This window comes from Stegostoma tigrinum, chromosome 3, assembly GCF_030684315.1.
Source record: "Stegostoma tigrinum isolate sSteTig4 chromosome 3, sSteTig4.hap1, whole genome shotgun sequence".
Lineage (NCBI taxonomy): Eukaryota > Metazoa > Chordata > Chondrichthyes > Orectolobiformes > Stegostomatidae > Stegostoma > Stegostoma tigrinum.
In genome coordinates, this window is record NC_081356.1 from 16,262,591 (window position 1) to 16,286,199 (window position 23,609).

The following is a 23,609-nucleotide window of genomic DNA, read 5'->3' on the forward strand; positions in this document are numbered from 1 at the left end:
AACTCTTCTGGTCGTTGGCAGACTCTCCCTCGGGGTAATTTTCACTGACACTCCCAATTGCTGATCCTCCTGGTCACCAACTGACTCTCACTCTAAGGTTTATCTCTGCCAACCCTCAAGTTGCAGCTTGTTCTCCATCCAAAGCTGCTCTTCCTGCCTCTCACCACTCATATCCTGAGACCTTACACACTGCGATAGTTTGGGATAGAGTGGCAATGGGGTGGAGAGGCAGGTATGGGAAGGGTTGACTGGTGATCGGTGAAGTCAGACAATGGGATGCTTACTGATGGCTGGGTATGTTGGCATATGAGAAAGGTGGTGCTTGGAAGGAAAACTGAAAGAGCACATTTCTTTAAGTTACTTAATTGAGGAATTCAGCAATATAGAGTATTTCAATTCACAAAGTGTGCTGTTTTCAAGTGGTTTTTTGGGGGAGCAAAGTCTAAAACATTGCAACAGATTGTCCTGATCAATGCTGTGAAGACCCCCCACTGCTTCAAACCTCTATAACATCTTCTCAGTCTTCTTTTCCCCAAGGAAAACACTCCTATTGTTTCGAATTGGTCTTCAGAATGGAAACTCCTCATTCTTGGGATCATACCTAGAATCTTTATTGCTCTCTCTCTTCTGTCTTCACATACTTCAGAAAGTGTAATGCCCAAAACTGTGTCAATTCTCCAGCTCAAGTCAAACCAGTATTTTGCACAAGTCAACATAACCTTCTTATTTCAAACTCAATGCCTCTGTTAATAAATCCTTGTATTTCTTTTCTTTATTCATTCACATGATGAGGGTGTTGCTTATAGGCAGCATTTATTGGCCATTCCAGTTGCAAGTCAACTACATTGTTGTGGGTCTGGACTCACAAGTAGACCAGACCAGGTAAGGATGGCAGTTTCCCTCCCTAAAGGACATTAGTGAGCCAGAGGGTTTTTCCTGACAATCAGCAGTCAATTCATGGTTATCACTAGATTCTTAATTCCAGATTTTTAAAATTGAATTCAAATTTAACCAACTGCTGTGGCAGGATTCGACCCCAGAACATTAACTGGGTCTCTGGATTAACAGTGCAGTGATAATACCATGAGGTCATTGCCTAGCTGCTCTCTCAATCTATCCTGCCACGTTTAATGCCTTCTCTATTCATTCACCCACTCCTGCGTTCCCTGTAGAATTGCGTCCTTTAATTCATATTACCTCTCCCCATTCTTCCAACTAAAATGAATCACTTCGCAGTTTTTCACAGTGAAATTCATCTGTTACTGCTCCCACCATTCTACCAATGTTTCATCACCTTTTTGAAATTCTACACTCTCCTCCTTTCAACTAACAATGATACCATGTTTTGTGTCATTCTCAAGCTTTGAAATTCTGCCAAAGGTTAAGATCGTTGATATATATCAGGAAAAGCAAGGAGCCTGATAGTGACCTTTGGGGAACTCCATGAGACATCAATCTCCATCCAGTAATTAACCACTACTTTGTTACTCAGTTTCACGTCACCCAATTTTATATTCATGTTGTTATTGTCCTTTTAATATTCAATGAGCTATAATTTTGTTTGTAAGTGTTATGCAGCATTGAATCAAATGCCTTTTGGAAGGCCATGTGCCAATAATATGATGCTCAGCCATATCAAATATAATTGCACTCATCCATTTGTTAACTCTCCAAAAAATGTTAGTTTAATCATGCTAGCAGTCCTTAATGACACACAAGTGTTCCAGAGACTATTAATTTTGTCATGAATGGTTGTAAACAGAAGTTATTCCAGCACTGGTGTTAAACCTCCAGACCCATAGCTGCTAAGCTTATCTTTACCACTTTTCTTTGAACAAGGCTTAAGGTTTGCAATTCTTTAAGCCTCTGACACCAACCCTTAATCTAAAGATATCAGAAAAATTACAGTCACTGCCTCTGCAAATTCCACTTTCGCTTCTCTCCTTATCCTTGGATGGATCTCGTACTGTCCTGGTGACTTTTCTGCTTTCAGTGCAGACAGCCTATCTAATACCTTCTCCTTTTCAATTTTAAATGCATCTAGTATCCAAATCTCCTCCCCTGTCTTAATGGCTGGGTGATATCTTCTTCCTTGAAACTGACGGATACAAGGTATTTCAACTTCAGCTACACTCACTGCGTCCACACATCAGTTTACTTTCAGATCCCTCATTGTTCCTACTCCTAGTTTTACTTTTTTTTTCTACTTTTTGCACTTATTGAAGACTTAGGGATTTCCTTTTATGTTAACTACCGACCTGAACCTTCTGTGCTTATCCTGATTCTACTTAACATCACTTATAAGCACAATTTTTCCTTCATTTTCTGTATTTCCATTTTATTTCCATCTAGAGAGCTCTGTCGCTGTTTGCCTTCCCTTTCCCTCTAGAGGCCCAGGTCTGAAATAACTCCACTTTGAAGGTAGTCCATTGTTCAACCACCATGCTTCCCTTAAACTTCTGACTCCAACTTATTCAGTCCAGATAATATCTTTGTACTCCCACTCCAAGTTTATTTAAAATAGAAGTTGATAAAGTTTTGTTCATCAGCGTAAACCATTATGGGGACAGTCTGGGCAAATGGCACTGAAGTGTTTGATCAACCAAGATCATAGTAAATGGCAGACTACGCTTTATGGGCTGAATGGCCTACATATGTTCTTAAGTTTCCATGTTCCTATTCCTACCCACTGAATTTAGCTTCCCCAATGAATAATTTGATTCTGTATCATCCTTTGTCAACCAATGACAGAGTGACCAGTTTCTTCTAAACGTTGTCCTATTGACACTTGATCTAATTTGCTTAACCCAAGAAGTAGATTAGCAGTACCTGGTTTTGTCCTCCACAGACTTTTTGAACAGAAATTACAATATGAACTTTAACATATTAATGTGAAATTCTTCTGTAGTTTTAGCCATTTGTTTTGTTCTAATGTCTGAATGGAACCAAGAAATGACTTCTTTTTGGTGACACAGTTTAACTCATTTGTAATGGTAACGTGTGTGGGGCTGATGTAGCCAATTTCTTATGGGCTTCAGTTCCCCCTTGATTATTTGTGGCATTGGTAACAAAGGAGTTAGAAGTCTGCTTTGTTGGAAGACTATTGTCCACTAACAACATGACATTAAACGATGTAAGTAACAGGGTTTTCCTTTGAAAAATTGTCAATAACAAAGTTGAATAACATTTCTAACTTCAATATTCAATTATCTTCACAAATCACGGAATCACACAGAACAGAAGAGGACCTTCAACCCATTATGTTGGTACTGCCAAAAATATAATACTGCCTTTACTAGTCCCACTTGCCTGCATTTAGCCTATAGCCTTGAATGTCATGGCAGTTCAGGTACTCATCCAAGTACTTTTTAAAAGGTTGCAATGTTGCCACTTCAACTATCTTCCCAGATGGATTCCAAATTCCTACCAACCTCTGGGTGAAAGAAGTTTTCATTAAACCCCACACCCCAGCGCCACCCCCCCCCCCACCTCAACTAAACCTCCTGCCTTTCACTTTAAAAGTGTATCCCTTTGTTCCTGACCCTACAACTAAGGGAAACAGCTGCTTTCTATCCACCCTGCCCACCCCACTCATAATCGTCTACACTTCCATCAGGTCTCCCTTCAAACTTCTCTGCTCCTAAGAGAAAAATATGTGCTTATAGAGCCCCGCTTCATAAATGCTCCATCCTAGGTAACCTCTTGGTGAATCTCCTCTGCACCTCTCCAGTGCAATCGCATCCTTCCTGTAGGGCAGTGCAGACAGTACTCCAGCTGCGGCCTGACCAATGTCTTATACAGCTTAATGCAGCCTCCCTGCTCTTAGAATCTATCTCTTGACTGATACAGGCAAGTGTCTCAGGTGCCTTCTTAACTAGCTTATTAACCTGTCCTTCCATCTTCAGGCATTTATGAACAAGCACCCTGAGATCTCTCTGTTCCTGTGAATTTCCTTGTGTCTTGCTATTCATTGAATATTCCATTGGCTTGTTACTTCTTTCAAAGTGCATTATCTCACATTTGTCAGGTTTGAATTCCATTTGCTGCTGATCTGCCTATCAGACCAATTTGATTATATCTTCCTGTAACCTAAGAAATCCCTCTTCACTGTCAACCAGCCAGCTAATTTCTGCGTTATCCACCAATTTATTATCCACCCAACATTCTCATTTACAACATTTACTGTTATCACAAAAATGTACAGCACTATTCTAAGAAAACAGCATAACTGTTAGTGCATCATAGATCTGCTTATAGTGCTAAAGTACTGTGATTATAGAGTGATCTCCTGTAAAAATGTGATCATTATTTCAGATCACAGCACGTGAATAAGCTACACAGATCAGAACTTCCCAGATTTAATTCAGAGTCTATGTTTATAGGGTAGGTAGAGACTTTGGGTATCCATTTGCTTTGTTTGTTCATGATTTGATTTGTCTAACAAAGTCCTTACTGCTTGTTAGCAAATTAATTTCAGAAATTTCTAATGAATTAAGCTCCATCAATTCAAAAAGTGAGATTTTTTGTTCACCTGTTCTCTCTATGCTCTCTTCCAAGCAATAAAAATCTTGTACAGTATAGAGCTCAAAGCCACCCTCTACATGAAAATGTCAGATCTGTGCTCTGTATGTACAACTCAAATTTACACCACGTACCGAGCTCAAATTGTTTGCAATTTCTTTCCCAATCAATCATTCATAATCACTGCACAGCATAAATTGCTCAGCCTTGTCCTGAGAAGGCTAAGGCAAGCTTTTTTCTGCTTCAAACAACTGGCTGGTTTGTGAGGCAATTTCAGGGAATTGTTAAGCGTCAATCACATTGATAGAGGCTGCAGCCGCATAGAGGTTATTACAAATAAAGCTTTGGGTTAACAATTTTCAAGTTAATTGGTTGGGATTTTGCAATAGTCCCACAGCTTTGTGCTCATTGCATTGTCAATGTAAGCAATTTTATTATTTTCTAAAAACTGAATTCAACTTCTCAAACAGCCATTGTAGGATGTGAATTCAAATTCTTTGGATTATTGTTCAGACCTTATGGCTACTTACTCAGCAACAAATGACTGCATACTCCCTAAATGCCAGAGCCAAAGATTTGATTATTCATTCAGTGTCCTAACAATGCTCTATGTAAAACTATTCTTCTGTTATGTAATTTAGATTGTTAAATCTTAATGTGATTGGTGGAAATAATATTTCCTTATTTTTCTAACATACCCTTTATAACTTATCTTAGATTTTGTTTCATAATTAGCTGAGTTCTTTTAAAAACTACTCCCAACTCTCTCGTTCTTCTTTGCAATGAATGTTCCTCACTGTTGGTATTCACTTAATAACTGGGAGGCCTGCAAAATATTCATTCCAGCCAGTAGACAAATCCCAGAACATTTTGTATAAGTGTGCCTTAGCAAACAGCACTACTGACATTGACAGAAACTTTGAAAACCAGTCTAACTTGACTTTAAGACCTTTGAACGTTTTCAGCTTGAGTGCACAGTTGTTTGATAACAGTGGGAAAAACGAAATAATGCATGAAGCTCAAGAAGCAGTTATATGGTGTAAGAAGGTTATGATGGATGAATGACTTTTACAGTGAGAATCTTTGATTTTTCCACCCTATCTTGAAATATTGAACTGACTGTAATTTTTTAAGAATAATTGCAAGAAATAAACGTATTTTAAACGAATTTAAAGTGGGATTCAATACTGGGAATCATTGCTTTCACCACAATTGCACACACAGTAGATTTGAATCAGAAATTTGACTAAAACGCAGTTGTGCTGCATCTAAGTCTGACACCCTTTATGAGCGAGGACTCTCTCTTGGAAATGCCAGATCATAGAACCATTTTTTGCAGAGAAGCTGAATACGTGGCATTGGAACTGATTATGTGGCGAAAATTTCCATGCAACAATTTGGAGCACGTTGCTAATTTTTACTCACCACACATTCACCTCGTACACAGATGCTGTATGGATCTTTATAAGAGCAACGAGTCCCATCATGCACTAATTGTTTCATGTAAACAACTCCTCCCATTTCCTTAGATTGACAGTACAGATGGCATCTTTTTATTGCTGTTAAAAAACAAAATCATTTTGTTGCTTAAATGCTTCAAGTCTTCGAAACTTGGAACTTGTTTTGATTACTACAAAGCTTCAGCACTTAACTCACAGTCAGGATGTTCATATGGAAGCCAATGGTGTTTAGCATTTTGATATTCATAGTGTGAATTTCGTTGCTGACACTGCTGTGCTCGAAAATCCTCAAAATGACGTGGGCAATCTTCCTTATTACACAGTTGGTATTCATAGTTTACACCAGGACAATCCTGGCCACCATTTGCGGGCCTGAGTTGCAACCAAACAGTAACATTACTACAAACTTTAATCAAGCAACAAATGTCTTACAGAAAGAAAAATAGTTATCATGCAACACTAAGCATCACATCAGTTGATGTGCCTTTTGTACAAAAAAAAAGGTGCTGGAAAAGATCAGCAGGTCTGGCAGTATCTGGGAAGGAAAAAACACAGTCAGCGTTTCGGGTCCAGTGACCCTTCCTCAGTGGGTCACTGAGCTTTTCCAGCAACTTTGTTTTTGTTCCTGATTTACAGCATCCGCAGTTCTCTCAGTTTTTATTTAGTGTTGTGCGTTTTGCAACCTGCTGACAATTTGAGATAATCATTCACAAGTCTGTGTCGTCGGTAACTTTACCAGTAGGTTTTGGTTGGGAGCATTCATTATTCACTTTCTATGGCCTAACATGTTCTTTTGTAAGGATATAGAGAGCAGATTTTTTTTAATGTTAACTAACTGGAAACTATTCACATTCAAAGGGATTTGAACACATCTGGCATATTCTATGCTATTTGATCTGTCAATTGTTTAGTGCACTTAAAACAGAAGTGAATGAAATTTTTGCTTACCAAATGAACTAAGGGATTATGAGGATATTGGATTAAGGTGAAGGTGTAGTAGAGAGATAAAGCAGGGCCCAAAGGTCAAATAGACCATTCTGTTCTTACTGTCACCCCACACTATTCAATTAAGTCCAGATACTGAGTTCTATTTGTAATTTTACTAAGTGGCTGTCTACCTGAAGCAACCTCCATTAAATTCAAGCTTCCTCAATAAAACATTAGAGAGATTAACACTGAATCATAAATCCTTTGGCAGTGCTTTGGTTTGTTGTTTTACAATGTGTCTCTTTAATACAGCTTCCACTCTCCCCACAGTTCTGGGTCTGCTTTGGCAACTTCCTCCCTACTTTCAAAAAAACACTTTTTACTGGAATGTTTCTGGAGCTCCTCCCCTTAATTTGATTTCTGCTTGTCTATTGAGGCATGACTTATTGTATAATGACTACATGCCTTCTCCCTAGCCAGGAGCTCCACCATCAATTGTACTGCCTTCCCAAAGCTTCAGCTGAAGTTGGCTAATTCAGCACAGTCTAGAGATTGGTCAGAGTTGTTCAGGCCACTGGGTTACTGCAATACTTTTGCTTTTCGAAGCAAACTGAAGTAGTTAACTAAAAAAAACCCTTGCATAAATTTCTCAAAAGCATGTGGCCTGCAAATAACCACTGAAACATACAGAACACAATGAGGTTTTTCAGCTCATTGTACCTCAGCTGGTGCTTTGAGAAAGCTATCCAGTCAATGCACACTTCCCCTGCTCTTTCTCAGCAACTTTGCAACCCAGTCCTTCCTATGGATTTATATGTATCACAGCTATCGCAGCATCATAACATCTCTCGTCAAGTACTTTGTCATGCTGTGGGAAAACGCAGCAGAATAACATCACATAGTTTACATGATGCTCCTAACAGAAGCATCCGTCAGTGTCAAAGCCACTCACACTGGGTTACTGCACTGTCGAGTTCGAAAGCGGACACCGGAGCCACAGGTTCGAGAGCAGGACCCAAGTTTGCTCCATGGTCCCCAGTTGCCGTCTATCTTTACCTGCTCTGAAGTCTTCCACAAACAGTGGCCCTGGTAGCACCACTGTTAATTAAAATGAAACACACACAACAGTGGGAATTGTTAGTCTTATTGGTGGTCTCACTATGAATATCAGCGGCTAATTATTTCATAGCACATTATTACAGTAACTGTATATTAGTGCAGAACTATTGTACACATACTGGGATCACATTGCCTCATACCTGGTGCATTGTCAGACAGTTCATTATTGCATTAACTGTATCTTATTATGTTGTACATTATTTCAGACAGTGTGCAAGTACACTTACAGAAATTTGCAACACGAACTATAAGTGCATTGCTATAGCACTACCACATCGAGGATTTGAGCTACGGGGAGAGGCTGAGTAGCCTGGGGCTTTTTTATCTGAAGCATCAGAGGCTGAGGAGTGGCCTTGTGGAGGTTTATAAAATCATGAGGGGCATACATAAGGTGAATACCCAAGGTCTTTTTCCAAGGGTGGGGGAGTCCAAAACTAGAGGGCATAGGTTTCAGGTGAGAGGGGAAAGATTTAAAAAGGATCTGATGGGTAACTTTCAGTTTTGGAGTGGAAAATCAGGCACACAAAGTCTACAACATTTTGCGTGTGCAAGCAGAGGACGGTGCGTGCATGAAACGAACTGCAAGAGGAAATGGTGAAGGCAGGTGCTAATACAACAACTAAAAGGCATCTGAATAGGTATATGAAGAGGAAGGATTTAGAGGGATATGGGTCAAATGCTGGCAAATGGGACACGGTCAGATTGGGATGTCCGGTCAGCATGAACGAGTTGGGCTAAAGGATCTGTTTCCTGGCTGTATGACTCTTATGACAGCCCGATAATTCCAAACCATTGATTGGGGCTAGCTTTCTACTGCTGACTCAGTGGACAAGCCTCATTAGAAAGTGTCCTGTCAGATCCAATTTTCGCTTGAGGAAGATCAGGTTAGGAAAAAAAATCAGCTAGTTAATATGACTCACTTAGTTCTCCATGATTTCAATCCAGTAATTCGCTTATATTTGAGATTCTCTTGCCATTGCACACCCAACGCCCCCCCACCCCCCCAACACTTCCTACGTTACAATATCAATCAGCAATTTCATTTGTTTTGTTGGTGGCTCACTTCTGTGTTTTGAACTAAATTGCTATTGCTGAAAATATCCAACTCTTGGTAGTTCTGCTATAAAGCATGTTCCTTTAATGTGAATAGGCTGTATTGCGACTGATGAATAGTGGACGCTGTTTGGATAACGCAAAGTTTTTATTCTACAGATGTAATGATTTTCTATAACGATTTCCCTGTAACGCAACTTTCTATAGTGCAAGGTCATACAAGAACGCAACTATCGCATTACAGGAGAACTACCTGTAATGTCCTAAACTATCTGACCTCTTGTAATCTGAGTGAGTTTGAGGAATTAGTTATGAGGAATTTTTCCAACCACATCTAGAGGACCTTCAGTAGATGTTGAGAGAAGCCACTCAATTTAGTGGCAGCATTTAGTCAGATCATTAGCTCAGTCAGAGACATATTGTAGTTTCTTGACCATTCTTTATTGACCATTCTAATACATTCAGTCACAAATCAGGCATGCAATATGTCATTGCTTATAAAGTGCTTTGTTCAAAGCAAGTAATAGCATGTCAGAGACAACTCACCTTTCCAGGAGCACACTCCGTTCCATCTAAAGGAGGCCCTTTCTTTGTCTTGCAGAAAAATGGGTTGTCAGGATGGCTACACCATAACTGCTTACACGGATGGAAGGTGCGAAACTGCAACCACAGGAACATGCAATTAGTTCATATTCTTACAAACAGATCTTTCACAATTTGATGATTTTTAAGGTTCTTGCAAAGATTTGTAGCTCAGGTTGTGGGTGAGGTGTTGACTTGCTCGCCAAGCTGGCTTGTTGTTATTTCAGATGTTTCATCACCATGCTAGGTAATATCATCAGTGCAGCCTCTGGTAACGCAATGTGGCTCTACTCCGCTTGGAATTTATACAATTTGGCCCGTTGAGGTGTTCTGTGCCATTTCTGGTTCTTTTTTGCAAGGGTTTGTATATGGGGTCTAATTTCACATCTTTATTAATAGCACAACAGGTTGAAAACCAGGCCTCTAGGAATTCCCACACACCTCTATGGTTGGCTTGAGCTAGGATGGCCACGTTGTCCCACTTAAATTGACGGCCTTCGTTGTCCGAGTGTACTGAAATGAGAGAACGACACAACGACCATTCCCTTATCTCAATGCACTCAGACAAAAAAGGCCATCAATTTTACTGGGACAACGTAACCATCCTAGCTCAGGCCAGCCATAGACATGCGTGGGAATTCCTAGAGGCCTGGTTCTCTGCTCTCCGTGCTATTAATAAACATGTGGAATTAGACCCCATATACAAACTCTTGCAAAAAAGATTTAAGGCAACCACAGTTCATTCGGTTTTTATTAACTTCAATTCGTTGATTTATTAAAATCAAAAGATGTTTGGTTTCTCTTACAAATGTATGAAGTGATTTTATAAGTGCCATTGGGAAACCTCATTGGGCAGGACTGTAGGTCAGTCAAACAACACATGGCCAACTGACAGTTCCTATTTACTGAGGAACCACACTGAAACTAAAACGAAAAGCAGTCCTAATAGTGTGCGGCTGATTCTGTGCCAAAAAGAGTAAATCTAGTGAGCACTGACATTGGGATTAGAACGGAAATCGGGCTATAATAATAGTTGGGCTGATTTTCTGAAACATGTTCCTGTCTATCTGGCCTCAATGCTAGGAATGTGCTGGAGGTCTGATGTCATGACTTGGGCTCTTTCTATATATGATATATTGGGAAGTGTGACTGTACAAAGGGATCTGGGGGTCCTTGTACACTGTCAATGAAGGTAGGTTAGCACAGCGAGCAATTAGGAAGGCAAATGGTAGACTAACCTTCATTGCAAGAGAATTTGAGTTCAGATGCAGGGATGTCTTACTCCAGATGTACAGGCCTTGGTGAGACCATACGTGGCAGATTGCACATAGTTTTGGTCTCCCTACCTAAGAAAGCATATATTTACCATAGAATGAATGCAGGGAGGTTCATTAAGCTGATAGCAGAGATTACATGGCTGTCGTATGAGGAAAGGTTGGTTGGAATTCACTACAATGTAGAAAGATGAGAGGGGATCTGATTGAAACACATGAAATTCTAACAGGGCTGGTTGGACTAGGTGCAGGAGGATGAGTTTCCTGTTCGGGGAATCAAAAACCAAGGGGCACAGTCTCAGGATATGGGGTAGACCATTTAGGATTGAGAATGTTGAGGAGACCAAGTCACTGAATATATTTAAGAAGCAGACAGTTAAATGTTTAGACTTACAGGCATTAAATGGTATTGGGAGAAAGCGGGAATATCACATTGAGATAGAGGATCAACCATGATCATATTAAGTGGTGTCGCACATTCAAAGAGCTGAATGGCCTACTTCTGCTCCTAATTCCAATGTTCCCATGTCCTAGCAAGGCTCCATTTGGGGAGTTCTCTGTCACAAACTTGACTCTTGTATCATCTCTTGTTTCTCTGGCCATTAATGTAGCCGATGAATAAAATATCAAGCACTCCGTTAGAAACCAGCTTCAGAGAAATTTAACAAACATATGATATGCAAATAAATGTATGCCTTTTACAACATCTCTTGACATACTGCAACGTGATAGACTACCATACTCTCACATGATCTACCTACAGCACTCTCATTATTGGGTGACATTTGTGGAGAATACTGCAAGTGAACAATTGTTTCAACTTGTCTCCATAGTTCTCTATTTTCAGGCCTGTTGAATTTACATTCAGAATACATTGTGTTCTAGCACAAATCACTGCACACATAAAAAGCCTTAGGCCTTGTGTGCCTGATTTTCTACTCAAAAACGGAAACTGATCAACCATTAAATTGCATTATACACTAGAAATAGTTTTCTTAATCTTGATTTAAGATTTGCATATAGCACAACGGAATTTGGGTCAAAAAGCACATTAATAGAATGGAGATAATTCATACAGAAAACTGCAAGTAAAAATCAAACAGACCTCTCCACTATGGTACACAGGGTCCTCAGGTTTGTCTGTCCTATTTTCCACTCTTCTGACCTAATCCCATCTTCCCCACTCCTGTAACTATGATAAAACCCCACTAGCCCTCACCTCCATCCACCAACAGCTCCATGTGATTCATTACTCTCCATCATTTTTAGCATCTTCAACATGATCAGATCACGAAACAACTCTCCCCTTTCAGAATTCCAAAGACAGCATACCGTCTACAATATTTTTGTTGACTCTTTTATAACCAACTACAGACTATAAACTGTTTTGTGACAATCTGAAGTCTTGAAAAGCACTTTTTAATGCTGTTATTTTTAAACAATCTGGAGTAAGGGTCAAACTGTTTGAGGTCTTTCTTCATTTTCTCATATGTCTCACAATTTATGAGAAGTGATCAGAGACAGAAATATGGTGTCAATACCACCTCCAACCCACGCACTTCCCCCTGGCTCCGAATTTATTCTTTGTTGCACCTATTTCACGATCACTATTATTCAGTCAATTGTGATAGATCTGCAGCTTTGCGAACTACTGTGCTGAAATGCTGGTCAGAAAAGTCAGATTTCAGAATGTTAAAAAACACTCAAATGCTTGACTAGGTTCACTCCCATTATTTCTGTTTCTTTGCTCATATTTTCCCCCACCAATGGTATTTTATATTCACTCATGGGATGTGAGTCTCATGAGCTGAGCCTGCATTTATTGCCTATCCCTAGTTGCCCTTGAAGTTAAACCTACAACATCTTCAGGGAGGGAATTCCAGGATTTTGACCCAATTCACACCTTAGTCTGTCTCTGATCTTTTCTCACAAATTGTGAGCCACATGAGAAAATGAAGCAAGACCTCAATCAGTTTGACCCTTACTCCACAACAGCGACACAATTCCAAGTCAGCATTGTGAATGGCTTCAGACGATGGTGTTCCCATATAAGATGGTGGCAGTGGCAGGGTAGGAAGTGTTCGGGCTCTGTCCCCAAATGTTCCCATTCTCCTGGCTGGCCATCTCCTTCTTTGCATTTTTATTATTTGTTTCTTCATTTCCCTTTTGTATCAAAATTTACCTTTCCTTCTTTCCTGCATTTACAGTGGAGGAAGTCGGTTGCCAGGGCCTGCTGCAGCTGCTGGAAGCCTGGTGGATCTGCATGTCCATTCTCTGTGGCCACAGTGGCCGTGGCTTTATCGAAGGCTTCATCATCAGTGGGTCTGGTCCACACCTCCTGGAAGCGGTGTGGTGGTTTCACCAGTGGCTATGGAGGTGGTGGAATGTTACTTTCCGTTCATTCCTCGATGCTATGGGAGCTACAGATGTGGTGAAGGCTTCACCATTGGCGACTGGTTGGGTCCAGTCTGTCCCTCCTTGCTATGGCGGCGATGCAGTGGCTTCGCTGTCAGCTTCAGTGATAGCAGCATGGTGGGTCTGGTCTGGAAATCCTTGCTTTGATTGCGAAGGGGCAGCTTTGGCACCGACATTCATAGCCAGTCCATAAGCCCAGGAACGTGGTGGGAACTTCGTCCCAACTTTGTCTCAATGATAACACAGTGTGAAGCTGGAGGAACTCAGCAGGCCAGCTCTACACTGCGATAACAAGGTGTAGAGCTGGATGAATACAGCAGGCCTCTCTCTGAAACAATTTCACCTCCACACAGTGTTATTTCTGACTCCTGCATCTGCAGTTCTTACTATCCTTATCTCAGTTATTTCTTTTTATAATTTCTGTAATTAAAATAGTGCCGAATTGTGGCAATTTATACACTTCTCAGTCTATCTTCATAAATACAAATGATAATAAATTGCTTTTCTATTTTATTCTATTTGCTGCCCGTGTCCTTCTCGATGGAAGTGGTCCTGGGTTTGGAAGGTGCTTTGGCGAAATTCTGAAGTGCATTTTTTAGATAGTACACACTTGCTATTGAACATCGATGATGAAGGGAATGAGACATTTGAAGATGTTATGCCAATCAAGTGGGTTGCTTTGTTCTGGGTGATTTCAAGTTACTTGAGTGTTTTTGGAGCTGCACTCATCCAGGTAAGTGGGGAATATTCCATCATATTCCTGACTTGCAGATGGTGGTCAGGCTTTGGGAATCAGGAATGGAGTTCACTTCAGTTTCTGGTCAAGGGAAACTGCCAGGGTTTTGATAATGGGGGTTTCAGAGACAGTAATGCCATTGAATATCAAAGGGCAGTGGCAATAATGTCTCATATTGTTGATGATCATTGCTCGGCATAAATATTACTTACCACTTTTGAGCTCAAGCCTGGATACTGCCCAAGCCTTGCTGCATTTGAATATGGTCTTCTCCTGTTAACTGGCACTTGCAAGAACAGGGCCCTGCAGACAAATGCCTCGACAAAATATCCATTATCCGTCTGGGAGCTGAGAGTTGGCAAGAGTGTCACCATAAAAAGCATCAGAATCAAGTGTTTTCCTGTTTTGTTCCAACATTTGTACCAGGGCACTTCCAGTCAAGTTATGGGATTCACCATTAATTTTCTTCACTCATCACTGTGGTCAGTTATAGTGCCCAATGCAAAACTCACCAAGATCAGATGACACCAATCAGAAGTATGAATCAAACTTGAAGTTTGATCTCATACTTTGCGCTGCAGCTTTCCAACAGAGAGTCTCCACCTTTAAATATGGGATTGTTCAACTGACAAAGTTGCTTGCTAACCTCATGTTTCAACTTTATTTTTAGCCTAACTCTGCTACTGTGGTTGGGGGATGATGTTGGCAAGACTTACGGCTGTGCACATCTTGTAACCCACTCCAAAATCAAAGCGGCATTGTTCATCCATTGAATAATTGATCCCTGGCAGTTCGGGAAGTTTGGGCCAATCGTGCTCAAATGGGTCATCCAGCAGACAGTCATAGGAGCTGTAGGAAGAACAAGAAAGGGCACTGAGTATATGATCAGTTCATTAGATGTTTCTTTTTGCCCAAACATTCAAACTTTTTCGTTTCTTTTGACGAAGCCCATGAGGATGGGTAACATAACAATGGGATGATTCTGCATCAACCAGTAAGAAGTGCGAGTCTGTTGCAGTTCTCCAGCTGGTTCCCTCTATGACTGCTCACCATGTTGGAAGCACCAGGTAATCGAGTTCCCTCCTCAATGTGCACTTTAGGCTCAAGTAGACCTGGGCTTTCTGCATGGACAATGCTGGTATTTCATAATAATCACTTGACTTCTTTCGCTGAGATATGGGGCTATCCCACAGCATTAAGCAACACTGGCAGTTGCAGCTAACAGCAAGCATCTTTTGCCATCACACTTAACTCTACTGTTTTGGCCCCTATCATGTTTGCAGCAGTGGATATCTCAGGTGTACGGCAGAAAACAGGCACAAATCAAAGCCTGTTTATTACCAAAAGCTCTGACCAAGCTTCAAAGCAATGCAGGTATCATGAACATAGAGAAAGCTGGCCTGAAACAAAAGGCAAGAGACAGAATTTGACAGTCCACCACCAGCAGCCTTGTAGGTAGTGGAGGGAGGCAGTAAAGTTTCTCTTCCCGCTGACCTGCTGCCCACGCCAATATGTTTGCAATTTTATGGGGTATAGGTAAGGTCTATTGGCTAGCCCACAATCCTTGCCCCAAATGAAGAACTAAAGTGGAAAATTAACAACCATATGGACAGTATCATGGAATTGTTACAGTGCAGAAGGATCCATTTGGCCCATCATGTCAACACTGGCTCTCCAACAAGCATTGTGACTTAATTCTATTCTCTTACCTGCTCGCTACAACCCTTAAATTTATTTCAGTTCAAGTAACCATCCAGTTATCTCATGAATCCCTCAATTGAAACTACCTCCATCCCACTTTAGTAGTGCATTCCAGCCCCAAACCATTCATTATGTAAAAATGTTCTTTCTCACACCACATTTGCTACTTTTGCATATCTGTGTCTTCTTGTCTGTGATCCTTTTACAAGCTGGAACAGTGTCCACTCTATCCAGAACTCTTATGATTCTGAAAACTTCTGTCGGATCTTCTCTTAATTTTAATCACCCAAAGAACAGCCGCAACAACTTCAAACTTTGCTCTTAAATGAAGTTTCTCATAAAGCCATTCTTATAAACATCTTCTGTACTCTCTGCAATGCTTTACATTCTTTCAAAAAATATAATTAAAGACCAGGATTAAAAGCTCAAGAGCGGCAGGAATTTTCAGGGATAAGAGGAAGGTAGCAAATGACTAGGCTTGGGCCTCAGGTGGAAAGACTTCCCATTTCTAATTAACTAACTTTCCAGGAGGGTAGAATAGCTGCTTGACAGCTGGCATCAGCAAAGGATGCCTTCCTCACTAACTCTTGAGACTGTCACCTGAAAAATCCTGCCTGAGGTCTTCTAGTGCCCTCTATAGTCCCAGCTGCATTCTCCAATTATAAGCTGTTGACCATTCAAAGCATTCAGCCTCTATCAATTAGTTTATACACTCCCAGATATGAAGCAAGAGCTGCCTCAGGGATAGGCCCACAGTCAATATTTTCTGTGCAAATTTGCTTGCCAACCGTTCATTGCGTCTGAATTAAAATCTACAACAAATGCCATTTTCCAAAATAAACCACAGCATAAAGAATTTTTTTCTACACCCCTCTCACTATGCTCTCAGTGGCAAATTAATTTCTTCACTAACTCACCAATCTAATTTTTCCCTAGCTATTTTATAAAAATTATTTATCACTTTAAGAACCTCTAGCAAATTTGCTATTAACTTTCAATGTTCCAATAAAAATGGTTCCATTATTTCAAAAGTTCGCCTGATTCCAGTTTGTCATTACTGACATAACCCTTGCAGATCTACATTGTGTTTTTTCTATGTTCTTTCTATTAAAGGGGACCCAGAAGTACACACAGTGCTCCAACAAGAGGCCTAACCAATGTTTAAACATCATATCAGTAATGAGAAAGATCCTGATTACTCAAGTCACTTTTTGTAACTGTAGGTACTCAACCTTGCTAACACTCTAATCAAAGTGTGGAGCTGGATGAACACAGCAGGCCAAGCAGCATCATAGGAGCACAACACTCTAATCAATGTATGTTTTGCTTTTCCATTGCTTTTGCGGTCTGTAGACAATGGAAGGTTGACATTTTGCTCTGAATAAAGGATTCAATGCAAGCTTTGTGGAATTATGTGTTAAAAGCCAGACAGATCAACAATGTACAAATTATTGTGCATAAGACATTGTTTACACTTTTAAACTGGCATTTGGGCAGGTAGGAGTTTTTAATCATCATACACACTGATGATATGGAAGGCAAATGGAATTTTGCCAATTACTGTTAAAGGAACAGAGTATAAAAGTAAGGAAGGATTGTTGCAATTATATAAGGCATTAGTGAGACTGCAGCTGGAATTTTGAGTACAATTTTTATCCCCCTATTTGAGGAGAAATGTGTTTGCATTGGGGACGGTTCATAGGAGGTTCAGTAGATTGATTCCAGAGATGACAAGGTTGTCTTATGAAGAAACTTTGAGCAGTTTAGGCCCACACTCTCTGGAGATTAGAAGAATGAGAGGAGATCTAATTAAGTACATAAGATGCCAAAGGGGATTGGTAAAGTAGACAGAGAGAAAATGCTTCCTAATGTGGGGCAATCCAGAATTAGATAATTGTTAGGATAAGGGGTAGCAGATTTTAAAAAGAGATGAAGAGAAATTACTGCTCTCAAATGGTCATGTATCTGCAGAACTCGCTATCTCAGAGTGCAACGGATGCTGGGACATTGAGTAATTTGAGGAGGAGACAGACAGGTTTTTAATTAGCTATGGTTTGACGGGTTATGGAGAGTAGCAGGAAATTGGAGTTGAGGCCAAGATCAGTTCAGCCATGATGTATTAAATGACAGAGCAGACTCAAGGGGCTGAATTTGCCTACACCTGCTCTTTGCTCTTATGTTCTAATGTTCGAGATAGAGCTCCACTGGCCTTCGTTATTGGATCGGCATTTTTGAAACTCAGGGATACAAATGATAATGTCTACCACTGTTTATTCGGGACAATATTGAGGGACCAATCCAAAGCTAAGTTGATACTATTTCTTCAGGCATGGGTATTGTAGACACTGAACCGCAAGAGCGTTACGATCAGTCCTTTTGCAGGGTCTTCAAGAGAAAAATGTTTTTATAATAAATTCAAGCTAATAGCAACCTGTTGATATACTCACTGAAGATATCGCTTGAGCTCTTGCCCACTGCACCGAGACCAGTGAAAACGGTGAAATGCAGCTTGGACTAAGGGTGCCATGACACTTCCCATGCTGGTTTCATCTCCACATCGGTTTCCTTGACCATCATGTTCCATTCCCAGCCTACAAGAGGTTCAGTAAAGCTCGGTTAGAAAAGTAATAGTTCTGCAACATGTTAAGAAAAGGTTAAAAGTGATTTAGAATGCTGACATTCCCAGCTGGCCAATGAGCACTGCTGTATTCCCATCTCCGCTAGTAATACCTTTCCCTCTGAGCCAGATGGTTGTCCATCCAGGACCCAGGCACTTTACCTAGCCTGACACTTCAAAAGGAGTACACCATGTACACACCTGAGGATATCCCAGGGCTGACCAGCATTCCTGGCACTGCTGCCATCTTTAAAAGTCCATTGTGCACACACAGATAAGCACTGTCAGTTTGAAGCTGCCCTGTATGGTTCCTGTTGCTTGTCCCAGACGTGCCAAACAGGTGGAATCCGGCACCCTACTGAGCATGCAGGGACCTGGAGTTCCTGCTGAAAGCAATGATGCAGAGGCGGGAATTCCTCTTGCTCCAGCACAAGCAGTGCAGGTCATGATGTCAAACTATGTCACATTGGTCTGTAGTTACCACTTGGATAAAGCACTCAACTGTCTAGAGCAATGCCTACCACCGCAGGAGGAAGATCAATGAGCTCGGTCCCTGCGCCAGTGTAAATGCCACCATCTCATTCTATCTCTGTTACGGTACCCACCTCCTATCAAGATTCATGCTCCACCAATCTTACTAATGCCTGCAATGGCTTCCTCCTTTGCTCTCACCTACCCCAACCTCCAACATGCCCTCAGCACTGCCTGCTCACTTGCTCATGGCACCCCCCACCTGCACAAACAGCAATAGCTGTGCCAGCTAATATCATCTGTAATGCTACCTGCCTCTCTCTCATTCCAGGGGGAAAGCAGCCTACAATAGGGCAGAAGGAGTCACAGTGAGTGATGTGTTGCCTTTCATTTAGCTCCTGGCCTGATGTGTAGAGATGACCCAGGCTCTGGCTGGCCCAAGAGGGCCTGGACTGCTATCAGAGGCTGCCTATGACTTACAGTTTCAGAATCACTTGCACAGAAGTTATCTTCCTTGACTGGAGTGTGGTCTGCTCCCAACCGTGGCAAAGTTCCTGGTTTTGTGTCTGCGTGAAGAACAGCAAGGCAGCAGTAATAGGAGACTGGTACCTCTGTCCAGCGAGCAAGTTCGAAAAAGCAGGGATAATGTGAGCATCCTGATATGCTCAGTATGAGTGAGAGACACGGTAGCGAGCAACGAAACCAGAGATGCAGCTCGGCCCAGTCCATGAGCAGGGTATGTGTCCCTGAGCATATTGTGTCCTTACAGCAGTATTGCAGTGAGAATTGATGGTGCAGCCCAACATTGCAATACTGTGCTATAACTGGATCAGAAATATGCAATACAGCTTTTCCTCAAGCTGCCATATGTCAAATGCCAACAGCTGTGGATGTGGGGTACATGTGAATAGTGCCCATGGAGGATCTCCACATATTAATGAGGCAAGTTGGATTGTCAACAAGGACCTTGACAAGCATTAACCGCTGTGGCTTGGCAATTCAGCTGCCCAAAGTGAATCTCATCATGTTGCTTACAAAAAGTGTAAAAAATGCAGCCAGGCATCTCAACATTAAGATGCATCTGGCCAGACTTTTCATCTGATTCTGTCATAAGTCTTGCTATTGCCCATATCAGTCAGACTTCTCTTAGATTTCACCCTGATCTTTCAGTGAGAAACCCAAGGCCTTAATTTCACTCCTTAAAACAATTGGTAACGTGTAAGATACAACTGTGTATTGATGGTGCACATTAGAAAGAAAAAATTGCATCTATTTTAACGTCTTTCAAGATGCCCCAAAGTGCTTCAGTGTCAATGAAGGTATAGTCACTGTTGTATTGTAGGGAAATGAGGCTGTCAAATTGTGCACAGCAAAGTCACCACAAACAGTAGTGAGAATAATGCCAAACTGTCTAAAATCAGTGATAATAAACTCTGGTTACATTGCAGTCTGAGCACTCTTACCTCAACTGTCACCCTGTATCTTGCGCATGGGAGAATGAGAAGCTGCATATCAATAAGGGGAGATGACATGATAAAGAGATGTTAATGCATACTAATAAACCTCTTGCTGCTCATTAGTGAGAAAATCCTCTCTCTCGCTCTCTCTCTCTCTCTCTCTCTCTCTCTCACTATTCAACATTTGATTGGAAAATAGGACTTTTTCTCTGATGGCAGGAATCTTCCCATTTGGCATCTCATGTGAATCTCCCAACCTCCTCAGTCATTGGCTATCTCGCTGGTGGGTTGGGAAGAATCTGGCCACAGTTCTGATAAAAGACTTGTTACGATCCAAAGTTTTAACATGTGGTCCTTTTAACTGGCAAAGCATGTTAACGACAGTGTCCCATAAAACTGACCTAAAAGAAATACCTCACTCATTTGCTCTTCAGTCCTACACATTTGCACTGACTGATCTGTGCATTCCACCCAAGCATCCTGAGCCTCAAGAACACAGTTCTGCAGCTCAAAGTATCAGAATCCTGCTTTGTTACACCTCATGCAGCAGTGTCTCCAAGGACATCACAATGGCTCCTCATATCGACCTGCGTTTACTTGCTCTTCATTTCAGGAATTAAGTTCTGGGCAGGAATGTTGCCCAGAAATCCTGTCGAAGGTCATTAGCCAATTACATGTACATCCTATATGCTTATTAATGATTTCTTATAGCTTTTTGCAGTGTTTCACACCCCCCTTCCAAATTTGGTGCCATTGAGAAATATCCTTCTTGAATCCAAAGCTTAAATTAGTAATAAAAATTGGGAATACCAGCAAATGTGCCACTATTCTTTATGACCATCACTTTTCACCTTCTGTTATTCTGAGAACTACCATTTATTCCTACACTATACTTTTGATCTTGAAGCCAACAAGCTATTCAATTTTACCAAATTGATTAAGTATGATCTTATTCATTATTCATGTTATGTGGCAGGTTTTTGAAGAAATGGCGCTGTTTTTGTGGAGACGTACATATTTTACTGTATTTTCACGAATACAAGTCATATTAAATTTCCATCTATCTACCTACCTACTGACCTTACCACCTATCTCTTGGATGTCTGCATAATTACATTCATGGTATTATCCTTAATTGTCTACTTTTTATCTCCTCAAAGACGTCAATGAAGCTAATAAAGCAAGGCTTTTCCTTCTTAAAGCCATGCTGCTTATTAACTATTATATTCTTTTCTGTATGCTTTTCTAATTCATTCTTTACTAGGGATCCCACTTTGATTCCTGCCATGGATGTTAAGGTGACTGGTCTGGTTGTTCTCTGGACATAGTCTGTCTCATTTTTAAATATTCATGTAACATTAGATTTGTGCCAGTTCTCTGGCACCACACCCCACTGAACTGATAGCCTTCCTAGCAAATACTGAAGCAAAGTAATTATTGCATATATTTGTGCTCTTATACGTCCGCCTGCAATTTTAAACTGTTCTTCTGGCCCTATTTGCTCTTTTTATTTGAATGTGTAATATTTTGCAATTCTACGTTACATTCCTTGATAGTTTAATTTCGTAGTCCTTCTTTGCTTTACTATTTGCTTTTGATTTCCCTCCTAATCTCCTCATGTTTTCCCTGCCATAGTCTACTGCCTGCATTCTAGTAGAATCTCACAATGAACTCACACTCTACAGAGTGGAAACCCCCTGCATTTCCAAATTTTAGCCATTACACATTCTGACCTGTGCTCACAAACACGTGGAATGTAATGGTGCAAAGTTTGCATCCTGTTTTAAAACCATGCGCTAACAGACCTGCAGTCTGCAGATGACATCATCTGGGTTACTGAAGGATCATGCATGCTCCAAGGCATGGTCATCAGTTTGGAGTGTAATGACATCAAGGCTGGTCTATGCATCAAGTGGGAGAAGACAAAGACAATGATGATTGGACAGCAGCAAGGCCACCCAATTCCTTTGGGTGACACAACACCAAGGACATTGACCTTCCCCCCACTACAGAAAGCAACATCTCCAGAGAGGGTAGGGTACAGATTGATACCCACATAAAAATCACCAATGTAGTATCAGTCGCCCAGACACTGCACATGTTTCTTTGTGACAGTGATGTTGTGACTCTATATGTCCATCTTAATACCAACAACACCCAATGCCAGCAAGTCACAGAAGAGAACAGCAAAGGTATCATCTAAGTTGTACATCTCCAACTCGTGTTGTCTACATGAGATCCTGAGCATCTCTTGGAGAGGCAAAAGCTCCAAGAAGTGTGACAGAGGGCTGGACAGAGACACACAAAGGACATTGGGACAGAGGATTGACTGAGACTGGCATTATATGTACTTAACTTACAGGCGTATGTAAAAGCCAGAGAGTGACAGTAGAATGCATATCAACAGACGACCAAAGACAAAGCAGCCAAAGAAAATCTGGTGAAGTACATTTAAGGAGGATCATCACAGGAGAACAGTATGTGGTCTTAAATGAAAGAGATTGCAATGGTTCAAGGCTATTGGTGGATTGATTGGTTGATTTAACAGTCTTGCTTCCCAATGTCCTAAACAGTTCTGGAGGAACTAAGTCTGAGTAACTAACTCCCCAGCCTTGCATGTTAATCATCTTTGGGAAAGCGAACTAAACTGGAAGTGGACAAGACCAAATATTTATTTTAAGTATGGCTATGTTAATGGAGCAGCATATGTTATTTGAAGTTGTATATATAAGATTTTATTGCATAGGGTTCATTAGATGTACATTGAATTGTTGTATAAAGGAGAGATAAAGGAATTGTACTTTCAAAACCTCAGGGTATCTAAACATTTTGGAAGTGTGGTCACTGTTTGAATGCAAGACATGGAGCAGCTAAATCATCACTGCAAGGCCCCACAAACAGCAGTAAAATGAATGACTAGATAGCGTGCTTTTAGATGTTGGTGGGAGATAAATGTTGGCCAGGATAGCAGAGGAACTCGTCTCCTCCCTTTTCAATCTTTCATGCCTACCTGAGAGGACAGAAGGCCTCAGTTTAACATCCCAGATGAAAGAGGACACCTGTGGCATGACTGTAGCCCTTCCATACTGCACTGGAGCACTGGCCTTCTTCCTCACTGAGTATTCATGGCAGGTCAGTTCCCCAGTAAAGCTGCTCTACAGATTTTGTGCTGACCTGTGCATTTTTTTGGCTAAGTCCACATTGTGTTCAGTCTCAATGAGTTACCGCAAGACATAGCAAGTTCTCTCGCCATGTCTTATGAAACTCACCCTCATT

At 41.0% G+C, this 23,609-nt stretch overlaps 1 protein-coding gene across 4 annotated transcripts in view; it reads right to left on the bottom strand.

Moving 5' to 3' along the window:
* Positions 1 to 23,609, bottom strand: part of LOC125450919 (A disintegrin and metalloproteinase with thrombospondin motifs 3) — a 223,626-nt gene that overhangs the window by 36,773 nt on the left and 163,244 nt on the right. For all 4 annotated transcript variants that reach the window (XM_048527310.2, XM_048527311.2, XM_059643498.1 and 1 more), the window contains 6 exons: positions 18,236 to 18,379; positions 14,804 to 14,936; positions 9,627 to 9,740; positions 7,861 to 8,006; positions 6,178 to 6,353; positions 5,947 to 6,080 (listed from right to left, as the gene is read on the bottom strand). In XM_048527310.2, coding sequence (XP_048383267.2) covers positions 5,947 to 6,080; positions 6,178 to 6,353; positions 7,861 to 8,006; positions 9,627 to 9,740; positions 14,804 to 14,936; positions 18,236 to 18,379 — 847 coding nt within the window. The remainder of the gene's footprint in view (positions 1 to 5,946; positions 6,081 to 6,177; positions 6,354 to 7,860; positions 8,007 to 9,626; positions 9,741 to 14,803; positions 14,937 to 18,235; positions 18,380 to 23,609) is intronic.